The following is a 24,534-nucleotide window of genomic DNA, read 5'->3' as shown; positions in this document are numbered from 1 at the left end:
AATTTGAGTTATATGGACACACTCTCTTTGATCTGCTTGTCATCACTCTCTTGCCTTCTTTAGACCTCCTCAGGATACATCAACGACCGTTATGTCATAGACTCCGACATTTTTGCATCCAATGGAGTCATCCATGTTCTCCAGGGCCCATTAAAAGCACCTCCCCCTCCACCTCCATCCATCCACCCGGCTCATAAGGCCGGGATGGGCATCGGCGTCCTGGGGCTCATCATCCTCATCGTAGCAGCTGGATTTGTGGGATATAATTTCTACACACATAAAACCAAGCCATTCCAGTTCCACTACTTCAAGGTAATCCTTGTTTATGCATCTTGTTTGTGTTCACGTCTGTATTATATTATATTAGGGCTGTCAAAGTTCACTATTTATGGAAAAAAATAAATCGCAAGGTTTAATAAAATTCTTCTTCTGTAGTGATGGGAAATTCGGATAATTTTACTGACTCTCTTGTTCGATCTCATTCATCAAAACGAACGAATCTTTATTCAAGTCATTTCGTTCAAGTGGCTTTAATTGTTAACCTTTTAACAGGCAAATTCCCTGAACACATCCACCTTTGCCATGTTCATAATATAATATAATGCAGTCAAAAATAATTTACAGGGAACATAAATAATTACTTTACCTTCCGAGTCTTTCGTTCATTTGTCACGTGACATACGAATGAATCATGAATCACCCATCACTATTTTTCTGAACATTATCCACACAAATTATTTTGTGTATTAGATTTGTGTATTAATAAATATTTTAATTGATTGACAGCCCTATTACATATACATCCTTTTTGTCTAAATGTGGTGTGTTTATATATAATTATTTGATTTATTATAATGTTAGGAGGATGAAGAGGAAGATGTGAACCCATCAGAATCCAGTCCAAACATCAGTAATCCTCTATATGACTCTGTACCTGCCGCAAAAGAACAAACTCCGACGGTCAGTGATTCAAACGTGAGTAAAGCAGCTTTTTACCCAGAAAAAAAACAGAACCAGAAACCAAAACGTTTCCCATATGGTTCCTGTGTTTGGGGACAATATGGGAGTGTTCAGGAAACATTCTCTGTAGGCTAGAAAGTAGCAGGGAGTTTTTATTTTATTTTATTTTATTTATATATATATATATATATATATATATATACATATATACATATCCTAAAATTAACCTATACAACTTTCTCTAATGGTTTTTAGGTTTTATTTTTATGACCATAAACTAACCTCCCCAGAACCTTGCAGGGAGTTTGTGTGTGTGTAAAAATTCTCAAAAGAATCTATACAGAACATTCTATACTTATTGTTTTTTAAAAAGAACATTTACAGAACGTTCTCTAGTGGTTATTTTAAGGTTGAAAATTATGTTTCCAGAACATTTTGGGAACCAAAAATTGTTCGCTGGCTATAAGTTTATGGTTGGTTAAATGCAGGTAATTTTTATCAGGTTTTACAAGAATATACTCTTTCCTTGAATACATGTGTTCACATTGATGTTCATTAAAAAATGGATCTGTTTCGTCTTTTGCAAAAGGGTGAAGACAAGCATCAAGTGATTTCCAGTGGATCCTATGACCTTCTACAGGACAGCTGAAATCTCAAAGCCAAACATGTGCTATGTAATTATTTAAATCTCCAGCAACAAAGCAGTCAGACATTCCTGGTGCAGTTCTCTTTGAGAACACGAGAGGACACTGTGAGTCATGGGACAGTGAAGTGCTAACATAGATGATCAATCAATTCAGAAATCAAGTCTGAATCTACTGAGGTTGTGTATGCATGTTTACTTTTGCAAGACAGGAATTGAATGTGTAAATGTTTTGAACTTGTTTACTAGCAGTCTCTAAATTCTTTTGTACTACAGGCATTAATAATGTCCAACACACAATGTTTTAAATAAAAAGCATAAATGAAAAAAAAAATGAAAAAAAAAATTCACCAAAAAATTCACAAATGAAATAAAACAAAAACTGTGAAGGTTCTTTCTATGTACTATTTGAAAAAAGTATTTTGGGGTTACAATCTTTGACACATGCTTAATTATCCAAAGCACCTTAAAGTACATGCACCTGAAAATCATTTTCTGTTAAGAAAAATGCTAAGAACTTACATGCTTAGGATATTGCCTGTGTGAAAAGTTTGTTCAGTTTGCACTCTTGACAAAAGTTGTACACTTTTAAAATAAAAAGTGCATATTACAATAAAAAAAAATCTCAAAAATCATTGCCTTTTGGAATTTGAACCAGAAGCCTTGGAAGAAGGTAAGAGTATGCTTTAAGAATTGTGTGAAGATTGTCTGTTATTTGCCATGTAACTAGTGTATTTTTACCTTTCCTTTTATGACAATGCCGGCCTCTTTACTCACTCTTTTCTTTCTCAAAATGCTTTAAGGAAAAAATTTATACTTAATAATTTTGTCTTCACATACATGAATTTAAATCTCAATCCTCTCACCTGACTGACCACCTTGGTTTTGTCGTTTAATTTAATGATGGTGATAAGTTAATTGACCACAAGAGGGAGCTGACGACCACCTATTTGTTAATTGCCTTAAACACGTGTAACATAATGAATATGGACTTTTACTTGAGTATGAAAATGTTAACGTATGTATGTGTCGTTTCGGAATATAGTCAATGAGCCCAATTGAAGCAACTTAAGTCGGTTGGTAGTAGCCTACTATACGACTCATGGTAGAAACTTATATCTGTAGTTTATCATCCGCTCCACTAGGCGACAGAAGCCGGATTCACTTTAACCCAGAGTCCATTCGAATCACTGTCTATGATTCGAATCAGATGTAGTAGATTAGAACCATTAGAACCTTCAAATGCCACACACCGATCATGTCCATGTGAGTCATGAAAGCACTACATTTCCACATAACACGTTTATCGAAAATGCGATGTGTTAAAGACGTGTGTGTCACATTAATCGGAATGTGGTTTCACCCTCGTTAACAACCAAACTGTGTGTTTGTACCGGTTTGTACGTAGCCTAGAGCAGCAGTTCCTCGCTTTGAAATGTTTGATGAAGGCTGTTTCAACTCGTATTGACAGTAATTATGCCTCAAACATTTATAAAATTATAAATAAGAAGCATCGTAAATATTCAAGATGAATATATCAATGTATTTATTTTGGCAGGCAAAGAAAACTTGTCATTGTGCACATGTGATCTAAAGTAAGCACAAAACGCAAAGACAGTTATATTTTAATCCACTTTGTGATGCAGAGGAATGTTTTGTAAATCAAGCAATGAAAAGCTGGTTTTGGTGGGTGTGTTCATAGATATCATATATAAACCTATTTTTTTTACAGTCTATGATATAAACGCTTATGATATCTATGGGTGTGTTTACGTGCTTGTCAAACAATGTGATCGATTGCATATCTGGCCAATGAGAGTTGAGAATGGCAACGCCTCTCGTTCCGGATTCGTTTGTTTTTCCCTAAAGGGCGTGACATATTTTTTTAACCAATGGCAACGCAGAAAAGAGAAAGAAGGGAGTGTTCGTTTAACAGGTCGCTTTCTCTGATCCAAAACCAGATATTTTTCTTGTCCATTTTGATATATTTATTATTTTGCACATATTTGATTAAATGTATACATTTAGATAAACCATATAATGTGCTTTTTAGAATCCTCTACTATAATTTTCTTGTCACTTTTTCCCCACAATTTTGTTTGCAAAAAGTTTGCAACTTTCTGTAAATAAACAAAAAAATATAAAAGTATAAATATTATGTCAAAGTACTACCCCCTTAATTTAAGAATTTCAGCTTTTTTTCCACCTATATATTTTTTTTTACCACCACAGGACAACGAGTGTCATATCATTAAAATACACAAATGTCAGTCGTCTAATATCACTGTTTTTAAATCTATCTTTAACATATATATTGCCCTATTTTTTTTGCATCTAAATGATATACATTTATTTAATGTATATTATGTTTTATTATTGAAACTGTACATATACTATATGAAGTAATAACTTATGTTTCCTCTACAGAATACGGGATGTGTTTGGAGCGTCCAGTCATCAGAAGCAGAGCTCTGGGCGTGTGGACAGACATTCACTGTAATGATGGACTTCTGCTGATGGACGGGTAAGACTTCTAATGTGTGAATGTTGTTGTTTGGCGCTAAACATGTAGGTTAGCATCATTTTCTTTTTGGAGGGTCACACCTTTACAAAGCAAATGATGGGAACCTAAATAGGTGGGAAAGGGACGGCAGTTAACGGAAGGTTAACTCTGAAACATGAAATGTGGAGTTATCTGCTTTTGCCACAAAAAAAAAAAAAAAAAAAAAAAACTTTCAATGAACTTTAAATTTATAAGTTACCTATATTTTTTGTTTGTTATTGTTACTTAATCAAAACAACCCAGCTGCAGTTTGATTGATATTCAAATGCACAATATATATATATAAAAAAAAAACATGATATATGAAAATGAACAAGAACGGAGTTATCTGTTTTTGCAAATTAACTCTTCTGTTATAGATAACTCCGTTCTTGTTCATTAACAAACAACTTGTTTAAATAAACTCGACTATATGTCCCAATTGGGAGAGGGTGTGCAATTTTCAAAGAGTTTAATTAAGCTTTCATGTTATATATTTTTGCATGTATTAGTGTGAGTTAATAAACGTAACTGGTTGTGTACACTTGGCACATAATATCTAAATATCGTTTAATCGATCAATATAGCCCTGAATCGAATCGTAATCGTATCGTAGAATTTTCTATCGGCAAATATCGTATCGCTGGCTGAGAGAATCGATATCGTATCGTGATTAACTGTCCGATTTACACCCCTATAATTTAATAGCATCATCAGAACTAAACTAGGATGAAGAGTATATTGAATTATTACAGTATTACTGAGGTTTAATATAATCTGTCATTTGACACTGCACAGCTTTAGGAATTCAAGTTTTGTAGTCAATTTACATTATTTAGACTTACATTATTAAATTATTTTAGGTATAAAAAATGGTGTTTTTTGGGGCAATAAGTATGTAAATGAAAATTGTTTGTGGTATTCTAAAAGTGGTGTATATTGGTCTATATTGTATATTTTCTATACAATATAGAGCGACGTCTTTGTTAATTTCTATCAGTATGGAGTAACCTCTTTGTTGATTTATGTGTTTGCCCCACAGAATAAGAGATGCGTTTGGACCGTTACACCCAGTGACGTGTATTTGACGGACATCCGCTCAGGCACAGGTCATGCTTCTAACATGTCAGTGTGTGTTGTTGGCATGTAAATGTGTAGGTTAACATCATTTTCTTTTTGAAGGGCCACGGCGGACGGGGGACGGCGGAGGGCGGAGGATTTTTTTTTTTATTACCCATTTTCATTTTTTTCCAGTCAAAAGCATAACCCCTGCTGGACATCGTGCGGGAGCTTAGGGAGGGCGACATGATCCCCCACACCTTCTCACTCGCACCACAGCATTCATTCATATCGCAGAGATCTGGCTGGACTCGAACCAGCAACCTCTGAAACCGTGAGGCAGCGCTCTTACCTGTGAGCCACAGATCTCTTGCTGAGACATGTGCTGGAACTTATATTTCACCTGGATGAGGCCTGAGATTTTACAATAAATCATGCTGAGGTGGGGATTGAACCCATACCGCCAGCACAACCTTGTCCACAACTAACGTGTGTTAAGCCACTTGCACCACTGTGGCTTTCACACTGAGAGCTGGTGTTTTGGCCACTTTCTTTGATATAATCACAACAATTCAACATAAGCTAGAATGGGATTTGAACTCGGGTCTCCTTGATTAAACCCCAATGCTTTATCAACTGAACCACTGAGTCTGTGGAGTTGAAGGGTGTTATGGATGGATTTTTATTGATAGCTTTGTTTTATTTGAAGGAAAAAGTCAGTTTGGGATTTGAACCAAGCGTCTCATGTTTGAAGGCAAATGATCATCCTCTGCACCACAGAAGTTCTGATGAGGCACGGCTTGTTTTTTGTTTCTGTGATTTAAGGGTGGAGGTTTCACATAGAGTGGAGGTATTTGAGGTATTTTGTATGATTTAATAACAACAAAACATTACAAGCTTTAATGGGGTTTGGATTCCTGTTTCCTATATGGAAGCACATCTCTTTATCACTCCCACTGATGTCTGCATGTTTGTTTTTGCTTTTTAAAGACATAGATCACTAAATTTCCTTGATGTTTACATTTTTAGCAATATGATTTTTTAGTAATTTATAAATATGAATCACCTAATCATTTCTAGCATTATTTTGTGTTTATTTGTATGAAATAATTTCATTGTTTCGACTGTATTTGAGCAACTTTTTAATGTTTTTTATTCATAGGACAGCAGAGCAGAGATGGGAAAGTAAGGGAGTGTGATCAAGACATGTCGGGACTCTGACACCGGTGAGTCTACAGCTCTTATATGTAACACTGCTTCATGCAGCTTTGAAACTTTTACCAATCATTTGTTTGAATCAGAAGTTCAGAGCACATGTCAAACTGGCATTTGATTGCTGCAAAACAATGCTTCGCCATTTCATACTGTTTAGAAACATTTGTTTCACCACTAGGTGGCGTTAACCTGGTAAACTCATGAACCAGCAGCTAATATAGAGTTTTAACTGATCTCAGGTCACTTTTATAGTTTAGGTTCAGTTTTAATGACAAACGTGTGTAGAAAAATGGAGTGTGAAAGTTAATTGTATCTTACTGGCCTGATTAACCAAGCCCTCTTAAAAACTTACAAATTAATAAAACACTTCACACTTCATATTTAATGTGATTTAAAGGAGAAGTTCACTTTTAAAATGAAAATTCTGTCATCATATACTCACCCTCATGTTGTTTCAAACCTGTATGAATTTCTTTCTTCTGCTGAACAGAAAGGAAGATATTTAGAAGAATGTCAGTCCCATTGACTTCCATAGTATATTTTTTTCCTACTATGGAAGTCAATAGGACCCAAAAACTGCCTGGTTACTGACATTCTTCTAAATATCTTCCTTTCTGTTCAGCAGAAGAAAGAAATTCATACAGGTTTGAAACAACATGAGGGTGATTATATGATGACAGAATTTTCATTTTAAAAGTGAACTTCTCCTTTAATGATACCCACTTTCCCACTCACTACCTTTTTTGTGTTCTCGAACAGACAGAAAAAGACATTCTCCTACGCTCCGGGATAAAAGAGGTCATGGACAATCACCCGACACATTCTAAACTGTGAGCGGTAAGAGCGTCTTGTTTTCCCACATGCTGTTTAGGCAAATAAACCTCAGTTTAGGTGACTGTGGTTCCCAGGACTGGAGTTGAGCACTACAAACAGTCATCACTGTAGATCCATTCCAACAGAAGTCATCTAATAAGAAAAAAAATTAAGAGGTTATTTACCAGATGTTGCATTGATTTGAAAGTGCATGATCCCATTAATGCTGTATTTAGTCAGTAAAAACAAATTGTAGGACAAATAATTGATCATTCATGACCTGTTTGCAGATTACTTGTCTCCATGGCCAAACATTTCTGCAATAATTTGCATTGACCGATATTATACTTCACTTAACGGTGTTTAAATGTTGTCTAAAATCAGCTCTGGCTCATAGAGACACATTCTCTGCCTGCAATGGCTAAATGAATCATGTTTTGAACAAATCAGTTGAATGAATGATTCTTGAGTCACTCACTTGTTTCGTTACTGAATGAATGTCACTTTATCGCCAACTACTGGCGTCTCGATGTAACCTTTAGAAAGAGTCGGTGTAAAATCTCCACAATAATCTGACAGTCTGTCTGGAACTCAGACACAAAAGTCCCAATGCTGTTGGACTGAATATCAACTTCTGAACTTACTGATGTATTACTATATCTTATCTGCTGTGTGTAAATGTATATATGTCTGTGGATTTCTACCCTTAGGAGGGCAATTTAGGTGCATTCCCAATGAAATTAATTCTCTACTACACGACGTGAAAGCGACATAGAGCTTTTACCATGTGCAGGTGTTTAAAACCCATGTCCTCCTACATCTGCTGTTTTCATATATCATTGCAGACACACTTATTGTCCACAAGAGGGAGCAGCTGACACACTATTCTGGTCTGATCTCAGCCTGTGTCTGTTTAATCAGTAAATACACTATTAGACACAACACTTTAGTCGTAATATTAGCAGTTGCATTGGTTTATAGATTTAGACAGTCATTTTGATAAGTAATGATTTGTCTTGATCTGTCCTATGTTTCAAATACCCAATCATGCTTTATTATAAAAAACTGCTTAAACCTACTTGAACTGACACAACAACACGAGGGCATTGTTTAACTGTGAACAAACATGATGTATATCATTATAAATAACTATAGACAGACAAACAGCTACTTAAAACAAACAAACAAACAAACAAACAAACAAAAAACTTTCAAACAGAAGAACATCGAACCGTATTTTATATCTTTACACTTTGAGCACGTGCCTTTGAGTTCAACACATTTCATCTTTTCACCCCATCAGTTGAGAGCTGATCTGGTTCATTTTCTAAAACTGTTCTCTATTCTCTAAATCCATGTTGCTCTGCTGGTCGAGACCGTGACAAAATCATAGATATTTCGGAAAATATATGAAATGGATATTTCAGCCTCACCTGCAACTGGCCGCCGCCTCGATCATGTCGTTTCAAACTGAAGTGCAGTTTTCCATCCGCTCCTCTAGGCGGCGTCAGCGAGTTTCAGGTTCAGTCTGACAGCTTCTGATGCTTGACAACATGACGCTTGTTACAGTGGCCACAACACGTGCACACCGTTTAAACTACATAAACTGCAGATGACAGTGTTTTAATGTCACTCAACGACACATATTTCAGACCATAAACAAACAAATCCGACACACGCTGCGATAAAGTTCAGGAGGCAAAGATGTCACGCGAGCGACTCAACTGTCATGTAAGTAAACTCTACAGATAAAGTGCTTTTCTCTTGCATTATCTTATTATTAACACTTTGGGTCATTATTCTGTGCTCTTAAATCATTATTTAAGTTTTAAGTAGTTATTTGTTGTTGCTTTCTTCTGATATTTCATAGCAGGGCTCATGTGAGTTTATTTAGATTCATATTGTGATGATTGAATGTTGCATTTATTGTGACTATAAAATGAACGAACATGAACTAAAACGCACTAAACGTTCATTTTGTTGTGGTCTTTAACGTTAAGTCTTGTTATTTGACAGTTATGAAGGCTATAATGAAGGTCATCCTCTATGAAGGTTTATCACAGACTTTGTAGAGCATTCTGCTCTCTTGTTGAACTCACTGTCAGACTTTTAGAATAACGAATGAATTGTTGTTTTGTAATGGCTTTATAATCTTTGAATGAATCGTCCTCTGATATTCATATTATGAAGCATGAATCATGTTTTTTTCTGTCATTGCAGTCTAACCTTAGGTAAAAATCTATTACCTATAATCTATTAAATAACTACCTATGACCCGTTAACACTTAGATTTGTGATCTTATTTTTCTTTATTAATTGTTTATGGTGAATTAAACCTCATCATGACCTTAAAAGTTCCGAATAATGTAGAAATTGCAATAAACAAAAAAAAAAGTTTTTTTTTTTTGTTTTTTTTGTTTTTTGGTCAGCATTCACAACTGAAGGGTGTTTGTTTCTATTTCTTATGTTCCTGTAGTTCTGTGGCCTGTAAGACAGTGACTTAATTAAAAGAACAGTAGATTAAACCAAAATATTATTATTGATTCAGCATTCATACTATGTATTATATTTTTTTACACTGTACAGCTTTAGGACTTTAAATTATGTAACCGATAACATTTAACCATTGTTTAGACATTAAATTGTGATGTTTTAGTTATTCAGCATGTAGTAATGTGTGTGTTTATGTTTCCTCTACAGAATACAGGATGTGTTTGGAGCGTCCAGTCATCAGAAGCAGAGCTCTGGGGCGTGTGGACAGACATTCACTGTAATGATGGACTTCTGCTGATGGACGGGTAAGACTTCTAACGTGTGAATGTTGTTGTTTGGCGCTAAACATGTAGGTTAGCATCATTTTCTTTTTGGAGGGTCACCCCTTTACAAAGCAAATGATGGGAACCTAAATAGGTGGGGAAGGGACGGCGGGCCAAAATTTTTAGTCAGCTAAATTTTTTTTCATTGTATCAAGAAGCATAACCCCTGCTGGACATCGTGGCGTGGTTCGGGGGGGACCCGAAACATCCCCGCCCCTTCACACATACACCATTCACTCGTATCGCGGAGATCTGGCTGGGATCGAACCAGCAACCTCTGAAACCGTGAGGCAGCGCTCTTACCTGTGAGCCACAGATCTCTTGCTGAGACATGTGCTGGAACTTATATTTCACTTTTCGCCTGGATGAGGATCTCTGTGATTTTACAATAAATCATGCTGAGGTGGGCATTGAACTCGCGTCTCCAGCGCAACCTATCAGCCAAGAACGTGTGTTTAGCCACTTGCACCACTGTGGCTTTCACATTGAGAGTTGGTGTTTTTGGCCATTTTGTTCGATATAATCACAACAGTTTAACGCAAGCAAGAATGGGATTTGAACTCAGATCTCCTTGTTTAAAGCCCAACACTCTATCAACTGAACCACTGAGTCTGTTTAGTTAAAGGTTGCTCTGGATGAATTTTTATTGAGAGTTTTGTTTTATTTAATGGAAAAGGCAGCAATTGTGTGATTGGCTGGGATTGAACCAGCAACCTCTGAACCCGTGAGGCAGCGCTCTTACCTGTGAGCCACAGATCTCTTGCTGAGACGTGCTGGAACTTATATTACTTTTCTTTGATATAACTATCGATAACAATTTAATTTAAATTGCTGGGAGCACAAACTGAGGTGGGATTTGAACCTTTACTTCAGCGCACTCTTACTTTTGGCCACTTTGTTTTATATAATCACAACAATTTAACACAAGCAAGAATGGTTTTTGAACTCGGGTCTCCTTGTTTAAAGCCCACCGCTTTATCAATGGAGCCACTGAGTCTGTTGAGATGAAGGGTGTTATGGATGGGTTTTTATTGACAGTTTTGTTTTATTTGATGGAAAAGTCAGTACTTTTGGATTTGAACCAAGACTCTCATGTTTGAAGGCAATTGATTGTCCTCTGCACCACAGAAGTTCTGATGAGGCACGGCTTGTTTTTGGGTCAAGTGTGAATTTGAATTATTAAGAAAGGTAAACAATTTTTGTCTAGACATTTCTTAGACGTTTTAAATTTTTTGCATCTTTGTTTTCCAAGCTGTCAATTTTTGCAGGTTTATAAATATGATTCACCTAATCATTTCTAGCATTATTTTGTGTTTATTTGTATGAAATATTTTCAATGTTTTGACTGTATTTGAGCAACTTTTTAATGTTTTTTATTCATAGGACAGCAGAGCAGAGATGGGAAAGTAAGGGAGTGTGATCAAGACATGTCGGGACTCTGACACCGGTGAGTCTACAGCTCTTATATGTAACACTGCTTCATGCAGCTTTGAAACTTTTACCAATCAGTTTGTTTGATCGTGTGTAGAAAAATGGACAGTTAAAGTTAATTGTATTTTACTGGCCTGATTAGCCAAGCCCTCTTAAAAACACACAAAACAAGCCTTACAAATTAATACAACACTTCACACTTCATATTTAATGGGATTTAATGATTTGTACATTTATTTAATAACAATGGAAACATCTGCAATCGGTTTGTAAAAGGTGTCAATACATGTTTGCATTGCATTCTTATTATATTTACCTGACCAGCAGGTGTCGTCAACTTAATTATTTAAAACAAAGAATTATACCCACTTTCCCACTCACTACCTTTTTTGTGTTCTCGAACAGACAGAAAAAGACATTCTCCTACGCTCCGGGTTTGAAGAGGTCATGGACAATCACCCGACACATTCTAAACTGCGGTAAGAGCGTCTTGTTTTCCCACATGCTGTTTAGGCAAATAAACCTCAGTTTAGGTGACTTAAGTTCAAACAGACATCATCAGAAGGTGACATACTAAAATAGGGCCTGTCCCAATACCAACACTGGAGTCTGATGTATTTCCTGTATTTGGCCCAAGTGTTCAAGTGTTTGTGAAGATCGTGTGTGTGGAATTTTTCTTATTCAATGGGGCACACTTACATCATAGTGGTGTAAAGTTTTTACAGAGCTTTAACAACATTTGCAATACTTAGCACTTTTAAAATAAACTTTTAAATGTCTGTTCAGTCGTCCCTATGTAACAGAAAACACATTTAGTAATTGTGATGCTTCTAGTATTAAAAAGCAGTTGCAGATGTTTAAAAAAACACCAACAAAATGTGCATTTTACCAAAGCAAATTTTATGTAACATCTAATTAAAGTTTTTCTCAACATCTTGAGATTTTGGGCTATTGAGTTCCATGATGAATGATGGGATACGCTTTAAATATCGCTCTAATGTGGTATTAGAGATAATGTGTATTTAGTGTCCATTAAGGGCAATGAGCTTTGGCATTTATTAGACCCAGGACAGTCTTGTACATTTAACTTCCTGTCAAGTGGCCAAGACTGTAAGTGTGGGTATTGGGACAGGCCAATAATCAACTTCATGAGGTTGTGAGTACAAGCAAGGCTTCATCAGAGAGGATATGGTGAAGAACCACCTTCCTCCACCCAGAGATGACACACTCATCCTCCTCCCATGATTCAGTTCTCATGCAAACCTGTATTTCTCGATCCTGCTCCAGCACTGCACATTTTTGTCTCTCTTATTTAATACATCTGATCTGATTCAAATCATCAACACGTTTTCAGAGCTGCATGAACTAAAACTGCTATTAAATAAGAGAGACAAAACAAAATGTGCAGCACTGTGGTTCCCAGGACTGGAGTTGAGCTCTACAAACAATCATCACTGTAGATCCATTCCAACAGAAGTCATCTAATACGAAAAAAAATCAAGAGGTTATTTACCAGATGTTGCATTGATTTGAAAGTGCATGATCCCATTAATGCTGTATTTAGTCAGTAAAACAAATTGTAGGACAAATAATTGATCATCCATGACCTGTTTGCAGACTACTTGTCTCCATGGCCAAACATTTCTGCAATAATTTGCATTGACCGATATTATACTTCACTTAACGGTGTTTAAATGCTGTCTAAAATCAGCTCTGGCTCATAGAGACACATTCTCTGCCTGCAATGGCTGAATGAATCATGTTTTGAACAAATCAGTTGAATGAATGATTCTTGAGTCACTCACTTGTTTCGTTAATGAATGAATGTCACTTTATCGCCAACTACTGGTGTCTCGATGTAACCTGCAGAAAGAGTCGGTGTAAAATCTCCACAATAATCTGACAGTCTGTCTGGAACTCAGACACAAAAGTCCCAATGCTGTTGGACTGAATATCAACTTCTGAACTTACTGATGTATTACTATATCTTATCTGCTGTGTGTAAATGTATATATGTCTGTAGATTTATACCCTTAGGGGGGCAATTTAGGTACCTTCCGAGTTAGCTACTTTAAACATACAAAAAAAAACTTACAAAAAGAAGAAAAGCACTTTGAGCACATGTTTGAGTTCAACACATTTCATCTTTTTACCCTATCAGTTGAGAGCTGATCTGGTTCATTTTCTAAAACTGGTAGATATATGTTGCTCTGCTGGTCGAGACCGTGACAAAATCATTGATTTTTCGGAAAATATTTGAAAATGGATATTTCAGCCTCACCTACAACTGGCCGCCGCCTCGATCATGTCGTTTCAAACTGAAGTGCAGTTTTCCATCCGCTCCTCTAGGCGGCGTCAGCGAGTTTCAGGTTCAGTCTGACAGCTTCTGATGCTTGACAACATGACGCTTGTTACAGTGGCCACAACACGTGCACACCGTTTAAACTATATAAACTGCAGATGACAGTGTTTTAATGTCACTCAACGACACATATTTCAGCCCATAAACAAACAAATCCGACACACGCTGCGATAAAGTTCAGGAAGCAAAGATGTCACGCGAGCGACTCAACTGTCATGTAAGTAAACTACAGATAAAGTGTTTTTCTCTTGCATTATCTTATTATTAAGACTTTAAGTCATTATTCTGTGCTCTTAAATCATTATTTAAGTTTTAAGTAGTTATGTGTTGTTGCTTTCTTCTGATATTTCATAGCAGGGCTCATGTCAGTTTATTTAGATTCATATTGTGATGATTGAATGTTGCATTTATTGTGACTATAAAATGAACGAACATGAACTAAAACGCACTAAACGTTCATTTTGTTGTGGTCTTTAACGTTAAGTCTTGTTATTTGACAGTTATGAAGGCTATAATGAAGGTCATCCTCTATGAAGGTTTATCACAGACTTTGTAGAGCATTCTGCTCTCTTGTTGAACTCACTGTCAGACTTTTAGAATAACGAATGAATTGTTGTTTTGCAATGGCTTTATAATCTTTGAATGAATCGTCCTCTGGTATTCATATTATGAAGCATGAATCTTGTTTTTTTTTCTGTTGTTGCAGTCTAACCTTAGATAAAAATCTATAATTTAGCTATTAAATAACTACCTATGACCCGTTAACACTTATATTTGTAATCTTATTTTTCTTTATTAATTGTTTATGGTGAATTAAACCTCATCATGACCTTAAAAGTTCCAAATAATGTAAAAATTGCATTGAACAAAAAAAAAACATCTGTTCGTTCTTTTTTGGTCAGCACTCACAACTGAAGGGTGTTTGTTTCTATTTCTTTCTTATGTTCCTGTAGTTCTGTGGCCTGTAAGACAGTAGCTTAATTATAAGGACAGTAGATTGAACCAAAATATTATTATTGATTCAGCATTCATACTATGTATTATATATTTTACACTGTACAGCTTTAGGACTTAAATTTATGTAGTCAATTACATTTAGCCTAACTATTATATAGACTAACTTTTAGATTGTGATGTTTTAGTTATTCAGTATGTAGTAATGTGTGTGTTTATGTTTCCTCTACAGAATACAGGATGTGTTTGGAGCGTCCAGTCATCAGAAGCAGAGCTCTGGGGCGTGTGGACAGACATTCACTGTAATGATGGACTTCTGCTGATGGACGGGTAAGACTTCTAACGTGTGAATGTTGTTGTTTGGCGCTAAACATGTAGGTTAGCATCATTTTCTTTTTGGAGGGTCGCCCCTTTACAAAGCAAATGATGGGAACCTAAATAGGTGGGGAAGGGACGGTGGGCCAAAATTTTTAGTCAGCTAATTTTTTTTTTCATTGTATCAAGAAGCATAACCCCTGCTGGACATTGTGGCGGGGTTCGGGGGGGGACCCGAAACATCCCCGCCCCTTCACACATACACCATTCACTCGTATCGCGGAGATCTGGCTGGGATCGAACCAGCAACCTCTGAACCCGTGAGGCAGCGCTCTTACCTGTGAGCCACAGATCTCTTGCTGAGACATGTGCTGGAACTTATATTTCACTTTTCACCTGAATGAGGATCTCTGTGATTTAAAAGCTGAACTGGGGTTTGAACCCTCGCCTCTATCACAGCCTCATCACCAGAGTGTGTGTTTAACCACTGCACCACTTTGGCTTTCACACTCAAGGCTGGCGTTTCGGGCACTTTGTTGGTTATAATGACAACAGTTTAATGTAAACAATAGTGGGGTTTGAAACCATTGTCTTTATCTCAGCCTCAACACCAGAGTGTGTGTTTAACCACTGCACCACTTTGGCTTTCACACTCAAGGCAGGCGTTTCAGGCACTTTCTTGGTTATAATGACAACAGTTTAATGTAAACAATAGCAGGGTTTGAACCCTCGCCTCTATCTCAGCTTCACCAGCAGAGAACGTGTGTTTAACCACTGCACCACTGTGGCTTTCACACTGAGAGGTGTGTTTCACTCATATTAATGGGATTAGAAACTGGACTTTCATGAATGATAGTTCATTAAATAATCCACTGAGCCAGTGTGGTTTTAGCATTGGTGTTTAGATTAGCAAAAGCATCAATAACAATTTAACATGGGATCATGATCTCTCAAGATTGAAACGCAGGACTTTGTCTCCTGACATGTGACTTAAGTTGTCTTTTGAAAGATAGACAAGCATCAACCACTGAGCCACAGAACTTGTAATGTTTAGTTTCACTGGAGCATCAATATCAATTCAACACAAGCAATAGTGGGATTAGAATCAAGGCTTTAATGAATGAACGATTATCCACTAAGTTTGTAGTAGTGTGATAATGTAATGTGATAAATTTTGTGTCTCTTAGACGTTCAGTTTAATTTAAATTCATGTTTAAACGCGTCAACATTTCTGTCTTTCTCATGGAAACAGATTTGCTTTGTTAAAACTACCTTCTGTGATTTCAAGAACTAAAAATATTCTAAACTAGGTGCTGATATCAAATGAGTTTTGTCAAAAATTCCTTAGTGGAAATTGTCTCAAAATAAACTGCTGTGGTAAAAAGTGGAGGAAAATGTTCAATGTATCAGCAAACCACAAAGTCAGAGATCAGTCATGCAATTAAACGCATGAAACTGAGATATTGAAACAAATCTACAATCATAATTGTCACTGAGAACTTTATTAATTCTTCAAACTCAAACTGATAAACACATAACATGTAAATAAATAACCTTATTTGCTTATTCAAACAGTTTTTATTTCATTTAGAAAGAGTCCATCAAACCTGCCTGGAAGTCTCGAGTAACCCTGAAGACCTTGATTAGCTGCTTCAGGTGTTTTTGATCAGGCTGGAGCTAAACTCAGGAAAGTGGCTCATCAGGAGCAGGATTAGACACAATTTCAGTCTCTTTGCACCTACTGATATTTTCAAATGTAAATGCAGAAACACTTATTGTCCACAAGGGGGAGCAGCTGACACACTGATCAGATCTCACTCGGGTGGGGTGGGGTGAGGTGTAGAGCCCTGCACGGGCCTCAAATCTAGGCCCGAGCCCGGCCCTGGCCCGAGACGCTCAGGCCCTAGCCCGACCCGTGTCCGACAGCTCATCAGAATTATCAGCCCGAGTCCGACCCGAGCCCGTTTTTTTTTTTTTTTTTTTTTTTTTCACAGCGGCAGACTGCCATTAAAATATGTCCGTTTTGTTAGTTATGTTTCTTTTCTTTTCATTTCTTTATTAAGTTAATTTAGACAAATGTTTGGAGCATTTAAAAAAAATAAAAAAAAATAACCAGCAAGCCGAGCCAACAGCGAGTAAAACATGTTTGATCAATTTAGCCTCTCAAATCAACGCTAATACTTTACTGAGCTACAATAAAATCCATAGATATAAAAACACTTCAATCATATCACACAGACAGTTAGTTTAATGTTTATTTATTAAACCACAGTGAGTAAATTTTTTTGAAATACTGAGGCAGGCTCACAGGCTGCTCGCAACAGCGCTCGCAAACGAAATGAGCAGCAGCCTACAATCTAAACAAATTAAATTAAATAAATCAAAAACAAACTTGCAAGTTATCTTACCTCAAAAATGCACCACAGAACATGGCCATTCTTTTTTCCAGTAGTTTCCAACAGTTAAACGAAAAAAAAGTCCAATTAAAGGAAAAACGAAAAACATCAGTAGTTTCCAACAGTTAAACGAAAACCAAACGAAAAGTTAGAACAGTCTCTTACAGAGCATCGTGGAGAAAAAGAATAGCATCCACAGTGGAAGATTTTAACCCAGTCCTCTTGTATCACTCGCGATTTTTCTCTTAATATTCTCCATTATTTGCACATGAGGTGAATCGTGGGTCGCGCTGACGGGAAACCTTCCGGCGTGCGTGCGTGCGTGCGACTGTCATGTCAATCATATGTCAGTGTAATTATAAGATTATGAAAGTTATGAGGTTATTAAACGTCTTTCTATGTTTGTTTTTCTATCGTCGACGTCAACTTCTCATATTTTTTTAATTAATGTCTAAAAATATAAAAAGAAGGATATCCCAAAAAAGGCCCGAGGCCCGGCCCGCATGTGAACTATGACGTGAAAATTGGCCCGAAGCCCGGCCCTAGGGGCGTAAAAAAGTCGGGGCCCGTCGGGCTCGGGCTGAAATGCAGGGCTTTAGTGAGGTGAGGTGAGGGGTGAGGTGAGGTGAGGTGAGGTGAGGTGAGGTGAGGTGAGGTGAGGTGAGGTGAGGGGGGGGGGGATCACAAGTTTTAGTTGTTATAGCAGTGATTAGTTTGTAGATTACATATAATGTATGTCAACTGTCATTTTGATACAGGCTTTAATCAAGTATATTTATTTAATCAAATAACCAATAAATGCTTGAAGAGTGATCAATCCCTCCGACCAGGACAGCAACGGTTTAACATTTGTTTAAAAAAACTCACATTTGTCTTTCTATAGATCAGTTAGGCTGACTTAACCCCCTAACATCCAAGTGGTGAATATATTCCCCTGCTCACTGTCGCCCTCCTCCAGCCATAATAAGCCAGAGCTTCAGATAGAGACATTGAGAACCGCTCAGGATCAGATTCTCCTCAAGGAGGAGCCGGTGAATCCATCTGATCTCCTGCTGTGATAACCAGTTACAAGATTTAACAGGAGACACCTTTAAAACACATTAGCATTATGATATGATAATATGTGTCGTTTTATGTCATTTAACAGTCATTTTGATGCACATTCATTTACATAAACAAAAACAAATTCACATCTACTTTGCCCAACCAAAAGAGTTTTGGAAGATCTTTAGTCCTGTGTTTTCTCTGTGTTTACCTTTGAGCATGTGCTTGAGTTCAACACAACAGTTTTACCCTATCAGTTGAGAGCTGATCTGGTTCATCTGCTGAAACTCATAGACCCGTGTTTCTCTGCTGGTCGAAGCCATGACAAACCGATACATTTGTTGTAAAATACATTAAATTAAATCTCACTCTCACCTTCGACTGGCCGCCTTGTTCGTCGACTCGTTTCATTTATTAATGTTGATACACTTGTTGACCACAAGAGGGAGCCTTTGGTCATTTGCCTTATACACATTTAACACAATAAATGAGGACTTTTGCTTGAGTATGAATATGTTAAAGTATGCATGACTTTTTTTATTTTTTATTCGAAACAACTTTGAAACTGCTGGCATTATAATTCTAACACGATTTGTGTGGCAGAAACTGAAGCGCAGTTTTCCCCCGCTCCACTAGGCGGCGTAAGCGGCTTCACGTTCAGTATGACACCTGCGGATGTTTGACGACATGATGTTGTTTTGTTGCAACACGTGGAGTATTAGACCGTTTTAAATACATATCCTGAGGATGACAGCTCTGTGATAGTGTTTTAATGCTACTAAACCAGCCCATCAACAAATAAAACCGACACACGCTGCGATAAAGCTGCAGGAATCGAGTGACACGCGACCTGTAAGTAACTACACACAGTGCACTGCATGTCCCTTGCATTATCCTTATTAAGTCCTTATTCTTTGCATTTGCACTTGCACTTGCACTTGTTATTTAGTTTTAGTTAAGTAAGCATACTTCATTCTGTCTTGTGAGATGTTATTGCAGGCCTCTGTGCGTTTATTCATGCTATGACAAATTCAGTGTGTTGTTGTTGTTAATGCGTTTCCACGCGAACACTAAAAGCCAGATTTCCAGATAACCCCGATGCTGTCTTTTACCTAAAATCGTGTTTTAAAAGGCAGTCGCATCTTCTATTAAGTTTATCAGACTTTGTTTACATGCTGCTCTCTTGCTGAACTCACTGACAGCTTTAGAAGAAGAAATCAATTGTTGCTTTAACTTTATAAGTGTTCAAATAATCACCCGCTGATGTTCATGCTATAAAATAGATCTTTAATGTTCCTGCTGTTTGTTGCTGTGTGCAAGATATTTAAATATGTCTATTAGGCAGTGATAACATACATGTCATCTTATATTTATCAACTATAATTTAGACTAACATTAAAATTCTGTTTTCTTAAAAATTCTTAAAATTCAAAACTTCGATATACTATATGAAGTAATAACTATGTTTATGTTTCCTCTACAGAATACGGGATGTGTTTGGAGCGTCCAGTCATCAGAAGCAGAGCTCTGGGCGTGTGGACAGACATTCACTGTAATGATGGACTTCTGCTGATGGACGGGTAAGACTTCTAACGTGTGAATGTTGTTGTTTGGCGCTAAACATGTAGGTTCCCATAATTTTCTTTTTGGAGGGTCGCCCCTTTACAAAGCAAATGATGGGAACCTAAATAGGTGGGGAAGGGACGGCGGGCCAAAATTTTTAGTCAGCTAAATTTTTTTTTTTTTCATTGTATCAAGAAGCATAACCCCTGCTGGACATTGTGGCGGGGTTCGGGGGGGGACCTGAAACATCCCCGCCCCTTCACACATACACCATTCACTCGTATCACGGAGATCTGGCTGGACTCGAACCAGCAACCTCTGAACCCGTGAGGCAGCGCTCTTACCTGTGAGCCACAGATCTCTTGCTGAGACATGTGCTGGAACTTATATTTCACTTTTCACCTGGATGAGGATCTCTGTGATTTAAAAGCTGAACTGGGGTTTGAACCCTCGCCTCTATCACAAGCCTCATCACCAGAGTGTGTGTTTAACCACTGCACCACTGTGGCTTTCACACTTGAGGCTGGCGTTTCAGGCACTTTGTTGGTTATAATGACAACAATTTAATGTGAACAATAGTGGGGTTTGAACTCAGGTCTCTGTGATTGCAACGCTTTATCCACTGAGTCTGTGTTGGAGGATGTTTTTTTAATGATAGCTTTGTGATGCTATGATAAACTAAAGCAGTTGTAGGATATGACCCAAAACTTTCACTTAGATCACTTAGATTTATTTCCTGTTGGCTATCAGCCTAACAATGTACAGGTTAAACTAATAATTTAATCTACATGTACATGGAATAACTTTCTATTCTGCATATAATTAATTGAAAAACATTCTTGACCCACTGAGCCAGAGATGACAATGTTATTTTATGCATGTATTGGTAAAGGAGGCTACAGCATCTGGTCCCTATATTCTCTGTGTGACCTTTTTTTTTCTCAGGTCTGCATTGCCGTGGACCTCCCTCCAGTGGGAAAGCGGTTTGAAGAATGGATTGATGGATGTTTCTCTTACATCCTGGCTTAACACTTAGACAGGTATAGCAGTTTCACATATCTTTTTTTTTTAGATTCTCACAGATTGTTTTTGGCACATAAGCTGTGCAAATGGCAGAGATCCATAGATAATATTCTTCCATTTGAGTGAACTTAAGACAAACTAACTTGCATCATCTAAAAAACAGAGATTGGATTTGGAAAAAAAATATTTTAATTGAATTTCTTTGACACTCACACACAAACACACACATGCATAAAACAGTACATAGTACATGGTATTCACTGATATGGTTATAGCATAACAATATCAAGAGTTTGCAGGCAAAATAAACTTTTCCCTCCCAATAAAATGATGTAACCACATAGAAAAATGGTGAAAACATGCAGCAAATGGTCACATAATAATAGCCTAGAGTATAAAAGACAACATTTTTTTAAGACCTAACAGCTGATTTTCTATGTAGTCTTTGGTCTTAGCTTGGTGAAACACTTATAAATACTGTTTGAGTTACGGTATATTTATGGTGTAACTCTTCTGAGTTTCACTGTGAGTGGAGCTTATTGCTTTCATTGTAAAATCAGTGTCTTGCTGGAGAGTTTCAGCTTGTCGGGAAATTTCACAGCTACAGACTTGAGTGATGATTGTTATGTTAGTCTTCATCATAGGTGCTCATTTCAGGTGAACGGGAGGATGCTTCCCTGAAGGATTCTTCCTCTTTTAGCATACTCTGGAGAACACAGGAACTGAGGTAAGGGCAACTGAGAGAACAGCGGTACTCGTACAGTAAGCTGGAGTATTAATGTGATTGTCTTACAGTCAGGTTGTTGATTCCCTCCGAGAAGGCACCAATCTGACGCACTGTGCCCTCAGAGTCCTCCATCTGCACAGAGATACACAACATCATTTAAACAACAGCAACAACATACATTGTATCCTGGTCAATGGAATTGCCTATACCTGCTCCAGCTGATCCAAGCTGCCCTCGTATACGCAGAGGCCTTTATGAAAACTGCTGCTCTGAGGCATCTGCACATCCATGGGGCAAACATACTCTTCTGTCTCCTCATGTCGCTTCCTCCTCAATGTCCCGAAACCTCCAAATGACAGACGTCTTGGCTAAAAGAGGATGGGAAAGGACAGGTAAAACTTCACAAGGTATCAAACAGGTATTTAGTGTTGTATTACATATATAAGGGAAGTTCAGAGGCAGCCTCGCTTACGGTTACTTGCCTTAACTTTGGCTGTGGCTGTGAGGACGGCGTAATCTGGGTTTTCGAGATGCTCCTGTTTCAGGTTTTGTGCCTCTGAGCCGATCAGGAGATGGAAGTGAGTCGCAAGGTGACGTCTCAGCAGTGTTTTGCTTGGTGGGATGTTAAGAAGCAGAGCCATTGTCTCAACATTGAAACGAGGCTCTAAAACCTGAGAAATGCAAGTTAAAAAAAACAGGTATAAAGGAACTTTATGTACCATCATGTACCATGTTCCCCACTGTATGTACCATTAGGCCTCCGTGGACTCCGCTTCCTCTCAGGTTGGGTGCGTACTCTGCCAGATCCACTGAACGAAGCCACTCCATCACTCTGTGATTGGTCCATTGACAGATTTCCGCTGGTGTGGCATTATTCTAACCAAAAAGGAAATAAATGGAGCAAAAGTCAAAGTCATAATATTGTAAGCGAATGGAGCCAAGTGTGCATGGTAGCATGATGTCAGGGTGTGCTACCTCTGTCGGTCTGCGCCGGAGACAGTCGGGGTCGTAGCAGTTGATGCGTAGCACCTGGATGGCCCTCTTAATACTGAGATGGTGAAGCACACTGCCTACTTTCAGACCCAGCAGGTCATCCTAACCCAAGAAATGTTAAGAACCTTAGAATTGCTGGTTCCACAAAAATGTTAAGCAGTAAAAACGGTTTTCAACATTAGTAATAAGAGTTTCTTGAGGCACCAAATCAGCATATTAAAATTATTTCTGATCATGTGACACTGAAGACTAGCATAATGTCTGCTAAAAATTCAGCTTTGCCATCATAGGAATAAAATTAAAATATATAAAATAACAGTATATTTAATAAATATATTTAAATAAAAAAAAAGTTAAATAATATTCCTATATTTATCATCAAATAAATGTCGCCTTGGTAACACTAAACAAGAGATTTCTTACAAAAACATTAAAAATATTCATTTAAAAAATGATTCCAAACATACACACACACACATATATATCTGACACCTACCACAGTCATATAGTGAAGCATGCGCCCGTCCACTCTGCCCTCGTCAAACTGAGATTTATACTGAGGCAGGCCGATGTCATCCAGCCATCCTTTTACAATAATAATGTTAGTACTTGCACTCTGTAATAAAATGTTATTGGTGCATCCCTACTACCAGGTCTATCAGTCCTAAATAGCATTTGTAATTAACTGCATTCAAAGACATAAGGCTTAATCTTTTTAGTTACAGCAAATGACTGATTGTTGTAACTTACGCGTAACCCAGTTGTAGTCCAGTTTACCCATGGCATCTTCCTCTGAGCCCAGCGAATGAAGAGCCAGTTGCAGTTTCTTCCTGTGTAGAGGATTTCTGATGGCCAGTTCCTGAAGCACAGAGACAAATATCATTCAGCACACAGAATAAACTGAAGTTATATAAAGAAATATTGACAAAAAAAGTCAAGTATGTGCAAATTTAAAAATGTAGGGCTGTTAAGGAGACCTTTTCCAAATCATGCTGAGACGCCTTGAGTAAGGTCTGTCCAGAGCTGATCCACTGCTGAGCATGATTTATGTACAAGCCCAGTCCCTGTTCCTGCAGCCACTCGCACACCTGCTCTTTACTCCAGCGTGAAAATGGGCTGTCCAGCTCGCTGAGAGAGACGTCAACAATACATGTTATCCTGCCTCGTGAACAAAAGAAAAAACTCCAACGATAACTTCCTTAAACAAACTGTATGTACTTGTTATTGCTTCGCTGCAGATCACGTGACCACCCCAGCCTGGGTCCCGCTGTAGCTCGGACTCCACCTCTCCTAAACTCTGACTCTGGAGACTCGTCCAGGTCAGAGGACGTGGACTGGCTTCTCTTCATCCTGATGCAGGGATTAAGCATGTGCATAAGAGTTAATATCTTCATAACCAGTGCAGCTTATTGTTAGCATATTAACAAAGACATTAAAAAAAGACCTTCCAAGAAACTTCATGATCCCCTTTGATTTCTTCTTCCCTTCAGGAGAGAGTGTCTCTAATGCTTTCGGCTTATGAGTTTGTGCTCCTGCCAAATCCAAGTGCTCCGTCCCCTTGCGCTCTCCTTCAACTGCCAATAATTCATGAATAGGGTTAATATTACAAAAACAGTGCCAAGAAAGGTGCACAAGTTTACTGTAATATGAAAAAAATTGCTATATTATTTCAATTATT

General features: G+C 37.7%; 3 protein-coding genes across 16 annotated transcripts in view; 2 read left to right on the top strand and 1 right to left on the bottom strand.

Annotated features, from left to right (window-relative positions):
• The window catches only part of stab2 (stabilin 2), a 30,838-nt gene extending 28,603 nt beyond the window's left edge, over window positions 1–2,235 (top strand). The window contains exons 66-68 of the mRNA XM_084110922.1: window positions 64–312; window positions 862–975; window positions 1,550–2,235. Of these exons, the coding sequence (XP_083967048.1) occupies window positions 64–312; window positions 862–975; window positions 1,550–1,609 (423 nt within the window). The 3' untranslated portion in view covers window positions 1,610–2,235. The remainder of the gene's footprint in view (window positions 1–63; window positions 313–861; window positions 976–1,549) is intronic.
• Window positions 2,236–4,013: 1,778 nt separating this feature from the next.
• On the top strand, window positions 4,014–24,305 carry LOC311081338 (uncharacterized protein). Of its 14 annotated transcripts, none has more exons than XR_014605857.1 (12): window positions 4,014–4,127; window positions 5,188–5,254; window positions 6,367–6,430; window positions 7,179–7,256; window positions 9,933–10,030; window positions 11,432–11,495; window positions 11,885–11,958; window positions 15,028–15,125; window positions 20,034–20,130; window positions 21,059–21,153; window positions 21,794–21,863; window positions 21,932–22,079. XR_014605857.1 is itself a non-coding variant. In XM_084111879.1 (5 exons), the coding sequence occupies exons 1-4, from the start codon at window positions 14,032–14,034 to the stop codon at window positions 21,147–21,149; spliced, it is 306 nt and encodes a 101-aa protein (XP_083968005.1). In that variant the 5' UTR covers window positions 13,683–14,031; the 3' UTR covers window positions 21,150–21,153; window positions 21,794–22,070. The 14 variants fall into 14 exon arrangements, 1 of the variants encoding a protein (XP_083968005.1); XR_014605858.1 differs by having other exon boundaries at window positions 5,188–5,270; XR_014605859.1 differs by having other exon boundaries at window positions 5,188–5,646; window positions 7,179–7,249.
• The window catches only part of ppfibp1a (PPFIA binding protein 1a), a 16,796-nt gene continuing 13,423 nt past the window's right edge, over window positions 21,162–24,534 (bottom strand). The window contains exons 15-25 of the mRNA XM_084111878.1: window positions 24,301–24,430; window positions 24,075–24,206; window positions 23,834–23,984; window positions 23,607–23,715; window positions 23,353–23,441; window positions 22,839–22,958; window positions 22,614–22,739; window positions 22,346–22,534; window positions 22,073–22,231; window positions 21,930–21,995; window positions 21,162–21,842 (exon numbers count right to left, since the gene is read on the bottom strand). Of these exons, the coding sequence (XP_083968004.1) occupies window positions 21,765–21,842; window positions 21,930–21,995; window positions 22,073–22,231; window positions 22,346–22,534; window positions 22,614–22,739; window positions 22,839–22,958; window positions 23,353–23,441; window positions 23,607–23,715; window positions 23,834–23,984; window positions 24,075–24,206; window positions 24,301–24,430 (1,349 nt within the window). The 3' untranslated portion in view covers window positions 21,162–21,764. The remainder of the gene's footprint in view (window positions 21,843–21,929; window positions 21,996–22,072; window positions 22,232–22,345; window positions 22,535–22,613; window positions 22,740–22,838; window positions 22,959–23,352; window positions 23,442–23,606; window positions 23,716–23,833; window positions 23,985–24,074; window positions 24,207–24,300; window positions 24,431–24,534) is intronic.

Source organism: Abramis brama (genome assembly GCF_963993115.1).
Source record: "Abramis brama genome assembly, chromosome: 4".
NCBI classification, from domain to species: domain Eukaryota; kingdom Metazoa; phylum Chordata; class Actinopteri; order Cypriniformes; family Leuciscidae; genus Abramis; species Abramis brama.
The sequence above is the reverse complement of the archived record's forward strand: the minus strand, read 5'-3'. Positions and strand labels throughout refer to the sequence as shown.

What these genes read in the sequence shown, in the direction of transcription:
- LOC311081338 (XM_084111879.1), top strand. Translation starts at nt 14,032, where the DNA reads ATGTCACGCGAGCGACTCAACTGTCAT. An exon ending in GCGAGCGACTCAACTGTCAT is followed by an intron (nt 14,059 to 15,027) that starts GTAAGTAAACTA and finishes TTTCCTCTACAG; the next exon opens with AATACAGGATGTGTTTGGAG. An exon ending in GGACTTCTGCTGATGGACGG is followed by an intron (nt 20,131 to 21,058) that starts GTAAGACTTCTA and finishes TTTTTTTCTCAG; the next exon opens with GTCTGCATTGCCGTGGACCT.